At 40.0% G+C, this 19,217-nt stretch overlaps 2 protein-coding genes across 2 annotated transcripts; one reads left to right on the top strand and one right to left on the bottom strand.

The window, feature by feature from the left end:
* Nucleotides 1-126: 126 nt before the first annotated feature.
* Nucleotides 127-17,178, top strand: lmx1al (LIM homeobox transcription factor 1, alpha-like). The gene is made up of 9 exons (XM_041063642.1): nucleotides 127-657; nucleotides 2,690-2,778; nucleotides 3,590-3,779; nucleotides 13,596-13,828; nucleotides 14,215-14,378; nucleotides 14,541-14,618; nucleotides 14,714-14,834; nucleotides 14,948-15,103; nucleotides 15,588-17,178. The coding sequence occupies exons 1-9, from the start codon at nucleotides 614-616 to the stop codon at nucleotides 15,743-15,745; spliced, it is 1,233 nt and encodes a 410-aa protein (XP_040919576.1). The 5' UTR covers nucleotides 127-613; the 3' UTR covers nucleotides 15,746-17,178.
* A 453-nt stretch (nucleotides 17,179-17,631) lies between these two features.
* Nucleotides 17,632-19,083, bottom strand: LOC121199144 (coiled-coil-helix-coiled-coil-helix domain-containing protein 5). The gene is made up of 4 exons (XM_041063654.1): nucleotides 18,952-19,083; nucleotides 18,574-18,714; nucleotides 18,313-18,464; nucleotides 17,632-17,977 (listed from the first exon to the last, which is right to left on the bottom strand). Coding segments are annotated over exons 1-4 (324 nt in total). The 5' UTR covers nucleotides 18,954-19,083; the 3' UTR covers nucleotides 17,632-17,948.
* Nucleotides 19,084-19,217: the final 134 nt, after the last annotated feature.

Raw genomic sequence — 19,217 nt, 5'->3', positions numbered from 1 at the left:
TTAAGATGTCACTTTTCCTATCACATCAGCCTTCTTACATCAGCCTTTTCATCTCTGGCCCTATTTCCGTATAATGATGGTATGAACTCAGTGAACATTTTCTGATGTCTAGGTGGAATTATGGTTGACTATAATTGCTATCATCTTCATTTGCCTTTGTTCTTTTGATAATATTTCACCAAAATCAGGCAGTTTAAGCATATAATAAAAATGTGATTGTGACAGATGGTTTTCCACGCAGAAGCGGGTTTATCTCCCTTTAAAATCGCCCTTTAAAGTCTCCCTCTAACCTTGAACACAAATGCAAAAGATCATCCCCATCTGAGATATCAATAGGCTGCATCATCGCTCATCTTCCCTCATCATCTTCCGCACCTTCTCCCTCCCTCCATGTCTGTCCATCTCCTCCCTCTGCGCCTTTTTACGCACAAAACAAGTCAGAGCGCACACACGGCTGGCGGAGAAAACAGGAGAGACAATAGACAATAGTTTAGGTCATCATGGTATTTGGATTTTTACCGTAGGCAACATGCGCGCCGGACTGTGAGGTACAGGTGAACAATCTGTAAACGCGTCTGTTCATTTACTGGCCGAAACTTTCCCCCACGTTTTAATGTTGCCAACCGAGATTTCAGGAGGAGTGTGTTTCACCTCAAGGTAGGACTCCGCAACTCAAGAACAGGTTGTCAGCGAAAGCTTGACTTGTGATTTCCATATAACTGTGTTGCTTGTTGGCATGTGTTTCTTATTTCCACAGCAGGTCTTACGCTTAGGTTAACGTTAACGTTGTTTGGCGTGTTTTTAAAAATGCTCCGGTAGAAAAAAAAACAAAAGAAGAAGAAGTGACCTTGCTATCTGATAAGTTACATGATCTTTGATTTGGTCTGGTAATCCAAACAAATAGCCACTGATAATGTGGAAGAGAACCAGTTTTATTACAGTTGGTGGTTCAAAATCAGACAAGTTGCTTTGGAGATTGTATGACGTGTCTTGTGAGTAATATTTCATTATCACTTTTATTTACTGTTATTTTAATACGTGCAGTTATCACATTCAAATGTGGGACCAAAACAGGCTTGTTGCATAACAACTCAACTTTATCAAGATTTTGACTCTTGATAGCATGAAGTCTATCCTGACTTTGAGCAGCTTTTAAATTAAACTATCAGAACAAACAAATTCTCTCTAATTATTATATTTGTTCCTGAGGACAGACAGGTTGGTCATTAACTTGAAACCGAGAAAAGCTTCTTACTGTCTCTTTGAATGTCCATCTTTTCAGTGCACTTTGAATTTATTGATCCTTCTGATCCTCACGTAATATGACGAGATATTTCCTTTAATTGTAGCTCTAGGACCTGCACCAAAATTAATTAAACCTTTCTGGGCATTTTTATTCCGGTAATCATTGTCTAAGTATCAGGCTGTTAGTCTCAGCATGTAATTATCGGTGTATCACAAATATGTCAGTAATGTATTCAACCCGCAATTAGGGAAATGCCAAATCAGATTAGTTGTATTTACATAATTCATTTGTTTTATTTGATGCCTTCATTTTCTGTGGCAAATGCAGCAATCACCCAAAATTCAACCGCCCATTTTATATTTACTGTATTTTGCAGGCTCACCCTACAGGCCTCCCAAATGTGATTGTAAAAAGCAGAAGGATTCTTTACAAAAAAACCCCAACAACAATATATATTTATATATAAAAAATGTATTATTCAACTAGAAGATAGACTCCAAATATTGTGAGATTAATGTAGCGCGCCTAAAAAACATCACAAAGTCTGACTGAGACATTACAAACAATCCACATTTAAGGTGCCTGTGGGAGAATTAAAATTAATTTTTCATCAGTGTTTCCTCAGTCAACTTATTTTTCTCTGGATTTGTTGATTTTTCAAAAGAATTTTGTAGCATGTGAAATGCCGTCTGCGTCTTTTAATGCTTATTCCATCATGATCAGTTTTGTTTTAATGAAATACTTATACAAATTAGAATAACTACAATAAATATGACTCAGTCATTGAATGTATTTTAGAAGAAGCTTTAAAATAGAATAGTTTTACAATAATCATACACCAAAATGTTTTAATATTATTCTCTTATCAATAATATTCTCTTATTATTAAAACTGCAAATTTAGATTAATTTTGGTAAATTATGGTAAATTATGACGTTTATAAAATTTTATACTGTGTTTTAATAACTGTTTACCTATCTTGATATTTAAAGGTTGACATGCACTTTTAAAATATCAGCTGACCAGATTTAGGGCCCTGAGGGGATACTTAATATTAACCAAAAATTAACCTCACAGAATGGACTTATCTTTGATGCTCATTTGTAATTCATTTTACTTAGATTTTTATTAATTTATCAAAGATGCATGCCTCGTTTTTTTATGTGCTTATTTTCATCATTATTTTTGCCTTTGATAACTTGAATTAAATTCAGGCTGTGGTTCTGTTCGTGTGATTGTGTGTGAATTCTGTCTAATTATGGATCTAAATGATGAGAACTTAAAATGTCGCCCAAAACCATGGGATATTGGCATTTTCTAAGCTACGATTATGTGTGTGGACCGTTCATATTTTGTCTTACTAATTGCCTTTTTAAAATCATTTACCGCACTGGTTTCACTAATTTCATAGATAGAAATAATGTATTTTTTGTCTTTCTGTAGCGATCACACTGAGGGACGGAGAGAAGGGATGAAAACAGAGGAAACCCAACAGTCGTGTCTGCAGCAGCCTCCATCCTCAACGCCTTTTGGTGAGTATTATCTGACAATTTGTTGCACAAGGCCCAGACGAAATAAAGTCACACGGAACACTAAACATTATCACCCTGATGCAATCTAAATCCCTCTGCGGATATTATTTTGTATATTAGGAGAAAACATTACCATCAATTACTAAAAATACTAGTGATAACCCATAGGATTTCTGCGATATCTGCGAAAAAACAATTATGACATTAAAGTGACACCATTGAAAAAAAAAAGAAAAAAAAGTTCTGTTTGCTATCTTGACTATGAGTTCATATATATATGTATAAGCTTACATATATCTGTAGTTATACTATATATACTATATAACTATATGTATTTAATTACTCATATGGAGATCCCGTGCATATGAAAAACAACATTTTTCAAAGGATAAATTAAACCACTGGTAGGGGGGATCTAATTAGGAGTGCAGTAAAGAAATATTCTAGGGGCTTTTAAAATCCTGAGACTAAAAAAAATAGTATCAAATTGTGGTATCGCCATGAAGTTTTGTCCATGACACCCGGCACAAGGTTTGATGTCGCTGGTTATAGCTTTAACAAATACACTTTGGAGAGGACAGCTATTGTGGTTTGCTAGATGGTGAACAAAATGCACAAATGTGTGTCAAATTGTTAAAACATGTCAGTGAATTAGTTTCTCCAGTGTTTTACGAATGGTCATAGAGGAGGTCAATTTGAAAGGTGACATAGTCATAATACGGGGAGGTGTTTGGGTGATTTGGACTCATGACCCCAGTGTTTTGAATTTCTTGACTTCGGCTCTGCCTCTGTCGCCCTGTTCTCCCTCCAGGTCCAGAGTACAGGGGAGGGGGAGAGGTGTGTGCAGGCTGCGAGTCTCCCATCGCCGACCGCTTCCTGCTGCGCGTGAACGAGCGCTCCTGGCACGAGACCTGTGTCAAGTGCGCCGTGTGTTTGAGCACGCTCACCGGGACCTGTTACTGCAGGGACCGTCTGCTGTACTGCAAGCACGACTATGAAAAGTAAGGGTAAACACACACACACACACACACACACACACACACACACACACACACACACACACACACACGTTCGTTGCTAAAAAACGAACGTCCTCTTCATCAGGCTGTTTTCCAGAGTTCATTTATTTTGAAGATGCATGAATTTTTTTTTCTTCTAAATTCTAGCTCCCCCGGTTTATCTCATGTTGAAAGTAAAATATTGAACTGCAAAGAAACGAGTAACTATCTAAAATATCTAACTAAAACATCATCTCGCAGTTACAGAAATACTCAAGCAAATTTCCAGCATCTCAAATATATGGCACATGATTACTTCCAAAAAACTGTCAACAAGTGTTTATTTACAGTGCAGAGGAGAATGGTTTCTGCTGTAAAGCCATAGTTTTGTCCAATTCTAAACAATAGGCTCATAATACAGTGTATTCATCTTCTCTGTATTTGGATGGATGCATTGTTGGGGTTTTGATGACAGCAGTTTGAAATTGCTGTAGATATCACAGTTTTTGTTAGTGACAAAGAATCTAAACCCACTTGTAATGTTAAGAATTTCATTGATCCGTAAAATCAAACTTCACAAAAGAAAAAAGAAGTTAAAAATACTTAACATAAGATATTCCTCAGCATCATTTAATAGTCGTGGACAAAATTAATAATTAGTGCCAAAAGCTATTTTCAGTGTTACAAACTACCCTCAGATGACTCACTTGTAGTATGGCACAATTTTGATTAAATTGATTCAACCAAAACATTTTATGTAATGCATCTATAACTATTTAATGAGAGCAAACACACATATGTAAAGAAAATAACAACACCCTCATGACACTACATCTAAAAAAAAAAGTCTGTCATTACAAACAAGGGGAGTGTGTGCAAAAGCTTTGTTTGAACTTGACCACGTCAAGCTGAAGTGTGAAAAGTGTGTTTACAATCAATGAAAATTTTAGAATTTTATATTTCGTTTCATTTGCACCAACACAAAACATCAAAATTAAATGTTAACGTTTGACTAAATGTAAGGATGTCACAGACGTAGCTAAAATGAAGTTCGGTAATGCTGACATAGAACATAGCGTTGACTTTGACAGTGTGTCAAAGTGTTTCACACATCTGTTAAACCACTTAAGGGGATTTAAGGTACTATCAAGGTTTCAGATGATTAATGTGTAATATGTATGTAAAATGTAAATGTAAACACACAGTCAATTTGTGAAATGTAAAATGTCTTGTTTTTTGTTTAGTGAATCGACAGTAGGGTAATTGTGTGTGTGTGTGTGTGTGTGTGTGTGTGTGTGTGTGTGTGTGTGTGTGTGTGTGTGTGTGTCAGTGTGCGTACTTTTTGTTTTGATTGTTTGGTGTGTGCCGTGGTCAGAGGGTGTGCCTGTGGTGGGAGCTCCAGGGGTAGACGGCTGAAGGACGAGCCTGCAGCTTGTTATCATTGTTTTGAAAAGTGTCAGACGGCATCCAGCAGCACAGACTCTCCCACTGTACCTGACATCTGGAGGAGAGAGAGCAAGTGAAAGAGAGAGAGTGAGAGAAAGGGAGAGAGAGGGGGAGAAGAACTGGCTGATGAAAGTCCCATTGTGTGACGTTCATCTGTAAAAATGAGTGGGAAACGTGGAGGCAATAGCTTATCATAAACGAAGCACTGGGTTCATTTTCAGTGATGGAATGAAAAAGCATATTTGCTCTCCTCGTGTAATGACTGTAATTGCAGACCCAAATTAATAGTCAGCGCCTCATTCACTATGGCGCTGATTCAGTCGCCTATACATTGCATATGGATAGTTGCCTTGTTGTGTGAGTCGGTGCCAGACTTGGCACACAGTACTGCCTGTGACCTTCAGCGGATCAGCAACAATGTCTCCTTGTTTTCCCTGCAGTCTGTCCATCAGCGCCTTACACTACACACTCCTCCCTCCCATCTAGAGCAGGTGTGTGCATTGTAACAGACATGTCCAAGAATTTGGAATGTGCACAAGAATTTTAAGAGAATTTGTAGAATTATTGGGGGATGATTATTTTTCTATTAACCCTCTACTTGAAGCCTGGTTCGATTTTAGTTCCAGCTCGTTCAAAGAGGCAGAGATCAATTGCCTCATGTCTGTACACATCAATATGAGCTTTTATTTGCATGTCAGGCATTAAATTAATTAAATTGCTGATGAAGACTGTGTGGATGAAATAGATGTGTGGTAAGACAGCATCTTGCAGGCTTTTCAGCTCATACTGGGCCTTTTTCCATATCTCCTTCATGGAGTATCTCCGGCTTGTCCAAATATTTTTTAATTCGTCCTTTGCTTTGAATTACATCACCCAGCACACACAGGCACACACAGGCAGACTTCTCCTCCCTGACTCTGTGTCAGCATAAGCAGTGAGTCGCACTGTACAGTGCTGATACCCTGCTCATCTGCTCTCATTTGCTTGTTTTCTTATAGTTAGTATTAAAAGAAAATGGTGAAATATAAAGAAATGCAAACTGTGTTTTGGGGGAAATTTAAAAAAATAATAATTTATCTATTTTGATGAGGTGAAAAAAATAAATGCGTGTAGATGTCTCTAAATTCAAATGAGAAAACAAATCTAATTTTGAAATGTGACCCATCCCCCGCCCTGATTCATCAGGGCTAAACTGCCTTTGAGGCAAAAGTTTATTCAACATTTGCATGATTAATGTTTTCAAAGGATTCTTTGCTTCAAAATGATTCTAAGCTGATCACTCCAGAGCTTTCCACATATTAATAGACTTTTTAAATTGAAGCACATGATCCTAATCCAAATGTTCAACCACTATGTAGAATTATACAGAAAATGGGTCAGTTCTGTGTCACATTCAGGTTCATTTACTGCTTCGGGAAATAAATAAGCGTTCGCCCTACTGTCACTCATCATCTATGTAAAGAAACAGGAGGTACGCCTTCAGTTTTGAGTTTCCCTGGTTTCAATCTGTTATGGAAATGAGGGGATTTAGACACAATAAACTCAAGTGCATCTTGTGGATTTTACTTGTGGATTTATTTTTGTTTTGAAACCTTCAGAAATTCTCTGGAACTCCATCCTGTTATGGACCAGATGTTCAGAATGAGGCTTTAGAATAATTTTGAGGCAAGACTTCCCTCCACACTCTAAATTTCCACCAGGATGTTTTTATGCATCACTTTTACTGGCAAGATGGGCAGAATAATAAAAATCTGGATGGAAAGGAAGTCTGAGTTGTAATGAGCAAATATTTTCTTAAGCTGTAGATTAGATATGGTAGAAATTTAGGATTTTTTGAAAAACATTCAAAAGCAAAGCCCTCAGCATTCGTTTCCTACTGTATATTAATGCAGTTTATTCTGAATAAAAGAAACAATTCATTTTGAATTAGAGTAACAGGAAGAAGTCATATCATTCTAATTGAAAGTAAGACAATAAAAGATGATTCACAGATGGACACGCAATGTGCACCCTCAGTATTGCGCACCTTTTACACATTGTCTTGTACACACAGGCTCGACATTATGGTTCCTTGCCAGACTGAGGAGTATGAGGCCAGTGTTCCCTGGTCAACAGCGCTGAGCTCAGACAGAATGGAGGGTAGTCTGGCTGCGAGCTCCCTTGTAAGCCTTATAAAGGCAGTTTCAGCCCTGTGAAAAACAGGTCACCAGGGTGGATATTCACTAAACCTTGGGTTTAATACCTCACTCTGTGGGGTGGAGGGCATTGAGACGACATCTAGGTTCACAAACCCTCTTGCTGCAGACAGAGAGAGGGAGACCCCACTGCCACAGTTATGGAATCCCCCTCTCCTGACCGGGTGGCTAGATGTGAGTCTTACACTAATGGCCTCTCAGGTTACAGTGCATTTGGTTGAACTTCTGAGTCTTGTTGCTTTAAAGACGCTGAGGCTAAGGATAGAAACTCCATCGTCTACCCCTCTTCTCCCGTCTATACCCCCACCCCACCTACAATTTCTCTCCATCTCTCCATCCGTTACCTCGTTCATCACTGTCTGCTTTGTAATAATATTTCTCTATTCCAAACCTCATTTCCTTCTCGTTGAGATTGATAGCAGCGATGACACCAAACAGTTTATCTCCCCGTTTATCCCTTGTTTTCTCTTAATCGACCACCCCCCACCCCCATCCCCCTCGGCACCTCTTTGTGTCTCGGGATGCGAATGGGTGGAGGTGGTGGGGAGGCTGATTGGGTACAGTGCTAATTACCTAGCATTCTGGGGCTGTCCTCTGTTGACAAGTCTGACACTGGACTGCAGGGAAATACTATTAGAAAGAATTATGCATTGACATGTCAGCGAGACTATAAACCTTTACTCCTATCAGCAAGCACCTTAACTCTTATTCATAAATCTCAGCCATATTAATGAATTACTTCTAATACAAGAAGCCTGAATACTGAAAACCATTACAGTTTTAAAAGAAATGTTCTATCCAATTACCAAAAACAAATTTCTCTGTTCTAGTGGTCTGTAACCACCCTGAAAGCTATTATTGAGTTATTATTTATTTGCTCAGTTTTGGGGAAGTTCGTCTCTGAGACTGGAGAGAAGATGGAGGGGAATAGAATTTAGTTTGTTCTAAAGGATGTTTGTTCTCACAGAAAGGAAAATTTACGTTTAAAAAATGATGTATTTTTAAAAAATCATGAAAAAAATTATGATTGCACTTGGGTGGCTGCACAAAAAGTGATATTTAAAGACCTTGGAACAAAGCTATCTGAATGACTAGAAAGTGAGAAAATGTGGGATTCTTTGTTCTTAAATAATGGAGCATCTCTGCAGATATATTGGGTCTGCAAGTGAAAGAAAAGTTTGTGGTTAGGTGTGTCTCTGCGTGACTCATGGCTGCATTGACAGCAACTGTACAGTATATATAAATCCCAGTGAGAGGCTACACGTAAGACATGCATGTGGTTCTGAAACATTCAAACACTCCTCCCTTACCCAGGAGTCTTACATTAGCTAAACCTGAAGCTCAACAGATGATGGTTGGAGGTGTGCCAGAGGAAAGGAAACTGGGGATGTAGGAGTTTTGTGTTGTGAAGGTGTGCTGTTGAAGAACAGTGAGATTTTATGGTATACATAAAAGAACACCAGGGCAAAATTTCAGTGATAGAGAAAGGGTTCGAATGGGATAAAGATGGTAAAGTCAAGGTGTTTGAGAGTTTCAGGAAGGGAACAGTAGCAGGGAAGGCAAGATTTTTGTATGGGTGCATTTGTGTGTGTGTGTGTGTGGGGGGGGGGGGGGGGTATTGCCACTGTTTTTGCATAATGTGAGATGAGACCCCATCATCTTTCCTCCCCCACAACAATTTTATAACAGACAGCTAATAAATGTTTCATGGCAGAACAAGCTGCTCGCCTCGGCTTTATTAAATCTGAGATAATAAAAGCAGAGAGGGAGAGGAAAAAAGAGAGAGAGAATAGGGGGTCGCACCAGAGAGAGGGAGAGATGGGGAGATCGGTGTAGACTTTTCTCAAATCGACCGGCTGTATCTCCTGTTTCTGGGGCAACGGGTCCCGCTGTCCCCCGCCACCCCCTCCCCACTGCTTCCCGCTCCGCCAGAGACAGACAGGAAATGAGAAACGGGCAGACAGGATATTGCGTTCTGGTGGCCTGGGGATTAACTGTTTTATCTAAACTAACACACACACACACACACACACACGCCCACTCACTCATGCACACAAACACACATCTATAGCCTCACACATAGCATTCATTCTTGGTAGCATCAGGTGTAGATTGCACACACTCGAAGACATATCATGCAGGCCATGCACGTCATGCAGCTTTTTAGTTGTTACTTTACACAGGTACATTACATTAGGACTTGAATATTACAGGCTTCAGTGCTGCTCTCATGTAGAGCTGGTCTTATTACTGGTGTGAACGATTTACAGTGAGAGTCATGACATGTAACTATATAACTGTGAGACTGGCTGAGTGTTTGTGCAGAAATACCTCTAAAAATGTATTCCATACACTGCAGGGCCTCGTGGTCATTAGATAACAACTATTACATGGCTTTTACAAATTTTGGAGAGCGTTCATTGAGCAAGAGGACTGTTTATGATGTTACTTTATTGATGCATGGATGGATATGGTGCACAAATGACAGCATCTGTCAGTGTTTTATTGATGTTTGTACCCAGGCACCTTATCTGTGTTTACACAAACTGTGCATATTTGTGTTTATGTGTGCGTGTGACTGTACTATATAAATATATATGTATATACGTGTATATATGCATATATGTATACGCATATACATATAAATATATATATTTATACACGTGTGTTTTTCTGTGTGTGTGTGTGCGTGTGTGTGTGCGTGTGTGTGTGTGTGTGTGTGAGTGAGTGGTGGCAGGGGTAGCGAGTATCGTGGGGAATGCTGGGAGATTTTAATAACACAGAAGCAGTGCAGGGAGATTTAATAAAAGGAGATGATGTGATTACTGAACCCTGGCTCTGAGCCATTTTGCTTCACAGAGCAATATCCGCCAAAAGTGCGCGCACACACATCCACACACACTCTTACACACACATCTAAGAAATGGATACTAAACAGAATACAACTTAAAAGTAAGATTGTTGCATATCTTTTGTTCTTTTTGCATCTATCATGTGAATCCTTGGATGTACCTTCATTTTCAGGGAATGTGCAAAAACGCATTTATGTGACTGTGGTCATTCTGGACGTGTGATATATGTGGGCTAGTACATGAACACCTCAGCACATTACATGTGCTGAGACAGAAATAAGGTTAGAAATCCAAATAAGTGATTTTTGATGAGCCACAGAGCCTGGGTGGAGCCTAAATTTGACCAAGTTGGGTTCTTCTGATCCAAACCTGGAGTTAGTATAAGCAAACCCGTACCTGTATAAATATTCATCAATTATGAAAGCAAGCACAACAACTGTAATCGCTCTGAGACACATACATATTTATGGAATGATTGTGTTGCAGTCCAGACAATGTCGTGCTTGTCAGAGCTCACAGGCAAAACAATGCCACATGACACAGCTTAGGGAGATGAGGAAGATTCTGTTATTCTGTTTGTATGCCTAGGATCTACAATAAAGCAAGCAAGAAAGAGCTGATTGCACCCACCCAGTACTTAGAATACATCACCTTTTTCTGCCTCTCTACATGTGATCTCATAATCAGAGTGCTTGTAATTAGCTGTGCCCCCTAACCCCTCCAAAATCCACAGCACTGAACACAAAGTTGCCTGCAGCCAAGGTTCCTGAGGTTCTGTACATCACAAGCTCTAAAAGTTGACTGTTCTATTGGGTCTTCTGTCTGCACTTACATGTCTATTGTTTGTAATCCTGTATATATCATGAATATTACATCACTTCATTAAAGGAAAGCCCTCTAAATCCACAGCAAAGTCCTCTTCAAAATATCTTTTCAGATAGACTTGTACACAGCTGGTCTTTACAATGCTTCAGCTGTTTAAATGATAATTTCAATCCCCCCTTTTTTTCAGAGAGGAAATTTGAAGTGCAAGATATACTTTTTCTGTATACAGTGCAAACATCCTTTTCCCACTGATTCCTGAGGCAAGCAAAAACATGTCTGGGATATTCAAATAATATTTTATTTTATTTATTTATTTATTTTTGTAGATCTCTGCACAGAAGTTTCTGAAGTGAACTGTGCAGAATGTTGTGAAATAAAGAAATAATTGTGTATCATATCTACACTGGGAAGTAATACCCAGAACCCAAGTATGCAAAACTGAAGTTGTGGACATGTCTGACAAGACTGACTAAATTTGGTGTGGAAGCAAAATTTACTTAGTTGGTGAAGAGGCTCTTTAACCATCATGTCCATAGTGATTTATTGGAAGCTACACCCTGGTCAGGGCCGGTGTGAATGATACTTCTATTAGAGGGATTAGACTGATCTACTTACAGACCCCCCTCTGTGGCAGTTGCCCCAAGTTGCCTTCATGTGCCATGTTGAGTAAATTCCTACCGTGCTGTGTACACCCCGATTAGGGAGTGTGGGACTTAACCAGCAATATCATCAGTCTTATGTCAAGCAATCCTGTGACAATTCTGCTCTGTTGTATTTTGTTCACAGTGAAAGGAGGCATTTAAGTTGTTGAAGTCTGTGTTTGGATGGAGGTTGAGGCTTTACAGAGCAGGGTGGTGATCATTCACCTTTGCAGAATATGTGTTAGGTGCTAGATATTACGATCAACATGCAGCTTCTTGAAGATATTTCACAGTAGAAGCATATTTCTAAGATTCAATGTAATGTTTCTATAAGAAAAAGGTAAGAAAAAGAGCAATGTCTGGTTAAACATGAGGCCCTGTCACAACAGATCTGTGTAGGGCTGCTTATAGGGACACTTGTGTTTGCATGATGATGTTAAGTTAGCGACACTGTCATTTGGGGAATTTGGGGAGCGTTTGGCAGATGGATTGAGAAAGATTAGCCGTAGCAGCTGCGTTTGGGACAGAATCACAGATTAGGAGCACTAATGTGCAGACCTGGCTCCTTCTTTATACTCCAGATTTGGGCAGCAACACCTTCCCTATCACTCAGTCAGGGAGCTTTAACACTTCTGCCTTCGTCCCTTCCTCCCCCCGTTACCTCCCCTCCCATCCTCCCTTCTCCTATTCAGGTTTGTGTTTTTTTCTGGTGCTAGTTCTGCATTCACCGATCACTTTCATTTTCACAGTTTTGCTCTTGCGACCTGGTAACTCTCACTGTTAAGGTGATATTCTTCTCATCCAGCATATGTATACTTTTATCTGATTGAAGATGTGTTGTACCACCAGTATATTGATGAGTGATGGTATGGTGAGAGTGGTTAACTACCCAATATCAGACTAGGTATACTGAAACTGTGAGTGGGTGTGTGCAAATGTCTGTGTGCATGCTTGCGCGTGTACGTGTGTGTGAGTGTCTATGTTTGTGTGTGTATATGTCTTTTAGTGTGCATAAGTGAGAGGAGAGAGATTAACCCCATGCTATCCCCAATCCCTGGTTATGAGTTTACAGCGTCTGTCTGGCCATCGCACTGTTTAAACAACAATCTAATTAATCCTGTCTTTATTAGTTTCAGTGAACTGGGGAGGCAGGCTGGGAGGGCATGAGGGAGAACTGGGAATGCTGGCAGAAAATACTAGGGAGGGAGGGGGAGGAAACCAAGTGCGAGAGCAGGGATTTGAGAGGAATTTAATGGCAGAGACTTAGGCCCTGTGAATGGAAATAGGGAAGTGAAGAGATGGTGAAGCAGAAGAGAAGCTGAGGAGTTATAACATCTCACAGGAGGAGAGACGGAGGGACAAAGAAAGAAAAGTGGCCATGGGGAAAAGCAATGGACCTGAGAAAGACTCTGCATTAAGCTTTATTCATAATGTTAAATCAGTGATTTAAAAATGTGGGTGGGATATGGATAAACTGAAATTTACCCCCATCAAACAGACCTCAACATTTAAGGTATTAAAAGGGAAAGACTCTTAACAGGCAGATCTCTTGTCATAAGCTAACTACTGCCACCTACTGTCATGAGGAAGAAAAGAAAATACAATATAAAAATGCCGACTACAGTAATTCCTCTCAGCAGATGTTCACCTTGTTGCTCTGTGAATTGGGTAATGTTCATACGACCTTTAATTAAGAGACTATGTTAATCTCCAGAATCACTGGAGCTGAGTCGGAACTCCTTGTCTGTGCCTTCATCTTTAATTACCTCTCTATTTCTGCACTCCTTGACTCCCATAATGCCATGTTTTACAGTTTATGTAGATATCCTTCACATACAACATCACTCTGTGTGCCCCCAGGCTGTTTGTAAGGAAGTGCAGTGCCTGCCTGCAGGTGATTGGACGTTCAGAGCTGATAATGCGTGTGCTAGGCCAGGTGTACCACCTGGGCTGCTTCAGCTGCTGTGAGTGCGAACGCCGGCTGCAGAGAGGTGATGAGTTTGTGCTGAAAGAAGGCCAGCTGCTCTGCCGCATGGACTATGAGAAGGAGAGGGAAATGTTGGCTGCTATCAGTCCCACACCAACAGAATCAGGTAAACTAGTTTTGTCGCAGTGCTGCTTTGTCTGACATGAATGCATGAATGTAACATATTTTTCGGCCAACCTCAAACACATTCCTCCACTGCAAACCAGTGAGCGGTCCCTGAAGGACAATTAAGGGTTCAAGGGGTTCAGTCTCAAGCTGCTCCCTTTTTCAGTAGGAAGGAAACACATATACAGTGAACTGGATCTCAGGCACTGAGTTGGATACTGACTCAGAGACCAATAAGATACTGAGTCAGTGACTTACAACACAACTGCTTGACTCAACAGCACATCATAATTCCAGATTTTCCTGCTTTTCATTTAAGAAAGAAGGAAAATGTGCCTTCTCACATGGGCTGGTGTGCTTGTTTTGTTGTCTGCTTACCTTGCTCAGTGAAAAGTGAGGATGAGGATGGTGGAGGGGGCTCTGGTGGGGGGAAAGGTGGTGATGAAGGCAAGGAGCACAAGCGCTCAAAACGACCGCGCACCATCTTGACCACACAGCAGCGCCGTGCTTTCAAGGCCTCCTTTGAAGTGTCTGCTAAGCCTTGCCGCAAGGTGGGTGGATCAGCTTGTTATCAATGGAAATGTATGCCAAAAAATACTCCTTTGCCACATTGTTCTTGTGTTTCTTCATCACTCTGTATTACAATTAACCCCAAGCTGTGTTTGACACTGGAAAGTCTGTATTTAAAAATCGATGGAAAATCTCCCCTCTAGGTGAGAGAGACACTGGCTGCTGAGACTGGACTGACAGTACGAGTTGTGCAGGTGTGGTTTCAAAACCAGAGAGCCAAGGTCAGACTTTACTGCATTTCTCGAAGACATGTTCCTTGTCCCATATCAACACACATAGAAAATTCATAACAACGGCGTATGATTCTGTGCCTCAGATGAAAAAAATAGCTCGTCGACAGCAGCAACAGCAGCAGCAGCAGCAGGAACAAGAGCAGCTGGGAGGGACCAGGAGAGGACAAAGTAGAGGGGGCCGCCAGAGTAATGACGACAGTGAGGGTAAGAGCTTTAAATGTCAATGCAGCATCAAGAAGAATAGAAGAATAAATAATGAATAAATACAAAAACAATAGATTATAAAATTGACTAAAGGGATTTTCATCTTCTCACAGATGGATCTAGTACTCATGGCATGGAGGGCATGCTGGGATATCCATCTCTGCCACGTCAGCAACTACTTGCTCTGGACCCCAACATCTACGGTGGAGAGCCGTTTCGACATGGGCTTACACCACCTCAGCTGAGCAATGAGCAGCTCCACTCCTATGGTGAGACGGGAGGTGAAAGCTGCAAGTTTTGAAAAGAAGCCACCCCCTCAAAGTCAACATTTTGTTATTATCTGCCCCACTTTCATGATAACTGAAAAAACAATTCAAGGTCATGGGACCATTCAGCAAATTAGTCTCTGTAGTTACAGTAAATGTCAGACATTTTATTGGTGACTTTATTGGTGTCTTGTACACAATAATCAAGTACTTGCACTGCTCAATATTTTCTTCATTATTTCTTTAGAAAATGTGTTTTGTGGGTTTCCAAATGAAAAGGGAGGAACAGGCTTTAGGAAAAGGCTGAGATAAAACTCTGAAGGCTGACGCTATCTGTTTTAGGTTTCTATTTTAGGTTTAAATTGACTTTTGAGTAAACATTGGTGCTTATTTTCATATTCTTTTCATATGTTTCTATGCTCTCTGGTAGTAATTAATAAGATAGTTCCACTTCAGCTGTGCTCACTCTCACTCTTTTACACTGCAGACTCAGAGACAGTGTTCCATGACCTGGACAGCGATGGAAGCCTTGGTCACCTTGGTGACTGCCTGTTAGCAACAGGGGACGGCAGTCTCCTGCCAGGACGAGTGGGAAACCCCATCGACCGTCTCTACTCCATGCAGAACTCCTACTTCACCTCCTGACCCTTTATAAACTCTCACCCTTTCCCCTCCTGATCCACCTTTCACCTCAGTGATGCAGCTAATGGAGTCTGTCCATCAACATGCCTGTGGGACCACTGTCCATGAAACAGCCTACACCCAAACACACTTCTGAGCTTTTAGCACAGGCCAAGAGCATCACAAGTCAGGCATAGTCATGATATCACTTTGCAGCAGATTTGCATAATGTTCCCACCATCTTTCCTAGATGAGAATCACATGCTGGAAATACAGACACTGTAAATGTCCAAGATATGTTAAAGGACCTCAGTTTCCCTTGTTGTATTTATGTGACGTTCAATGAAATGCATTTCATGGCACTTTCTGACAAAAAAACTGACAAACAAAAGACACTTATCAAACATATTAATGTGTATATCATGAATTACAGATGAAAACTGATTGTTGAAAGTGAATTCACCAATCAAGTTACATGTATTTAGGAGTCTTTGTAGGTCTTACAAGCAGCTGAGGGTCTAAATTGAATTAGTATATTGCATAAATATTGCATATTTTTTTGGCAGGACTAGTGATAAATTATTGTGCGTGAAAGACTGCAGCTATACAATACTGTACATGGACTGGAGTACAATTTTGCTCTCAGGTTAGTGTGTCTGTTTATGTAACCTGAGCCATAACTCAGGATATTGTGCTGAATAGGATTACAATTTAAGTTGCCCAGTGATTTCAAGAATGTAGATTGTAAAGAGGAAAAAACTCTCAATATAATATGGACCAAAAAAAAACAAAAAAACAAAATCATTTTTTTTAGCATTTAGACAACACTACAGGGTCATTTGAAGAGCCTTATGCGGAAACAGGGTTGAAGTTATTATTGCTTTGGCTTTCCCTTTTCTTTTAACATAAAATCACTAAGAATCAGTGCAGAAAATGACAACCAATAGATCTATTAGGTCCAACATTTAGGAAACTTGGTACATGATGATGTACTCCAAATGTAAATGTGAGTATGACTGTGTTACAGTTAATTGTTGTAGTCACTTTCTGTAATAATTTCTTTCTCAAACATCTCAAATTAGATGTTAGGTAGATATTTTGTACCTTCTTCAGCAAATATTTAAACTCTAGCATGATATCTATATGTCACAAAGTAGGTCTAATGAAATAGCCTCCAAACTGAAGTTGGATAGCAAGTGTTTCCTGAAAGCATTAGGATCCGACTCACAATGTGATGCAGAATAAAATAGGATTAGGGTGATACCTGTTTCATTTAGGTGCCTGTGATCGGCTACAGCTTGTGACTTTCTTTCATGACATTATGTTTGATTCTGATCACTGACTCATGGTATTTTTACAGTGATATTTTTGTGAATGTAACTTATTTGTGCGGTATTAGGCGAGATCTATCTTACTTTTTTTGTTCAGTGACTGCCAGGTGATGTGCTTTGAATGTAATGTTGCCGTATCTTCAATACAATCTGCAGTTTCATCTTTGAAGTGCACTCGCCTTATTTGTCCTACGATAAATGAAGATACACAGATCATGTGGTATGAACCAAAGATATTCATTACACTTGAAAAGAACGAATGCTTTCCCCCTCCACTATCCCCTTCAGTGCTTTAATAATTGAACCAGAAAAGGTCTGTTCTGCTTAGTGGTCACAGGGCTCTTAATTCAACATCCTCCCTCTGTCTCTCTCAGTAGTCCTGCTGATTAGAGGCGGACAGCCTCCTCCTTCTTCTTTCTTCCCAGACTCCCTATTTCTCAGTCATTGAGTAGTCTGGAGAGTTTGTGTGGGAGCGATACTTTCCAGTTTAATATTTGACTCTGACTCAGACCTGGAGAGGGCAAGGGTGGAAAGGACAGGCAAAAGCAACGGAAACCAAAAGAGGATGATCACACCGGATGAGTAATACAAGTATGATGTCAATTTTAATGAAAAGGTTCAATAAAAACCAATACAAACCAAGCATCCGCACTTACAGACAAGTATAAATGCTATTTTCACATGAACAAAACATTTACAAGAGAAGTAAAATGATACAGTAATTAAATATAATAACAGTGATCCATCTAACTCACAGTGCTGCAGCAATGCCCTACACCTTATTGTTGAGGACAAATGCATACATCAAGTCACACAAATGAAATCAGATGTCTCCAGCCCATTTGTTTTGCTGTGGGGACACGTGTAATCTGAAGGTGATAGAAAAGGTCTCAATGCTATGATGGTTGAGGTACTGGACTTGCAGCTGGGAAAAGAAAACAAATTTATTAGTATGTTAACTATTAAAGTAATACCATTAAAATATGGTACAGTATTAGACACATTCTGCTGTCATAATAACTGAAATTTTTTTCATCCAAATTCTGAAAATGTCACAGACACCATTACATGTGAAATATTCCAGCATGCACAAACACTGAAGTGTAATTAAAATACATGCCTGCCTCTTAAAGAGACAAGTGGGGAAGAAAATTAATCTGCAGACCAAACACGTTTATTTTTCTTAAATTTTAATCACTTGCATTCGTAACTGCTCATAAGTGACCCTGAGTGCATGGCCAACTCCAGCAAGGGACTCACCCACTCCACTGAGGTCCACTGTCTCTGCACAGCCCAGAAAGCGGGCCACATGTGATGAACAGGAGGTAGGTTTGTCCTGGTTTTCTCTCAAACAGCGCTCAAACTCCACAAACTCCTTGGAACAGTCATGTCTGATCTTCTGGATCACTGGGCTATCAAAACAAATAGAAGGGTTAAATGCAAAATTGCTCTTACAAGTCTGGGTATAAGTATATCACAGTCACATGGGTGAGAATAGGGGCACAAATATTTTTGCCTTACTGAGATGACGTGCACTGTGCAACCTTCATTTTCAGTTCATGACACTTTTGCTGCCATGTTGATGGGTTGGAGGCCACACATGACCCATATGCCTCCATTTCCTTCTGGCAGTACTTTGCCGTGATGTCCATAGCAGCCTGCCTGAAAGGTGACAGATGTATTTCAAGTGTAATTCAGTGAGTGATTAAGGAGCCGTCGATCATTAACCTGATAAACTGGCTATAACAAGCAAAAACTATGTGGTAGTAGATATGTAGTAGATGTGTGGATGATGCAGCCTGAATCACAAAGTCGTACGTCTTTATTTACAGTCCGTATCTTTTTTCTTTATCTAGACAATGGTACGTGGCACAAATGAACCATAAATAAGATCCTTACATGTTGCTCTTTCGGGTTTGTCTCAAACGAAGAAGCTGATCAATCAAGGTTACAAAAGCTGTATTTCAGCATGTGTAGCCATGTCTTTACGACGCCTACAACGTACACACCCGTTACTATCTGGTTGGATATAAATACAAACGTGTGAAACAATTCTTTAATGCTATTGGTTCAGATTTGTGTCAATCTCACAGTGTGGCTACTCCCCTACAGTGACGGGGTAATCGCACAATTGAAACAATAAATATAGTCAATATTTTGTCAAA

Source organism: Toxotes jaculatrix, chromosome 18, assembly GCF_017976425.1.
Source record: "Toxotes jaculatrix isolate fToxJac2 chromosome 18, fToxJac2.pri, whole genome shotgun sequence".
NCBI lineage: Eukaryota > Metazoa > Chordata > Actinopteri > Toxotidae > Toxotes > Toxotes jaculatrix.
Note: the sequence above shows the minus strand (reverse complement) of the source record. Positions and strands in the feature narration are given on the sequence as shown.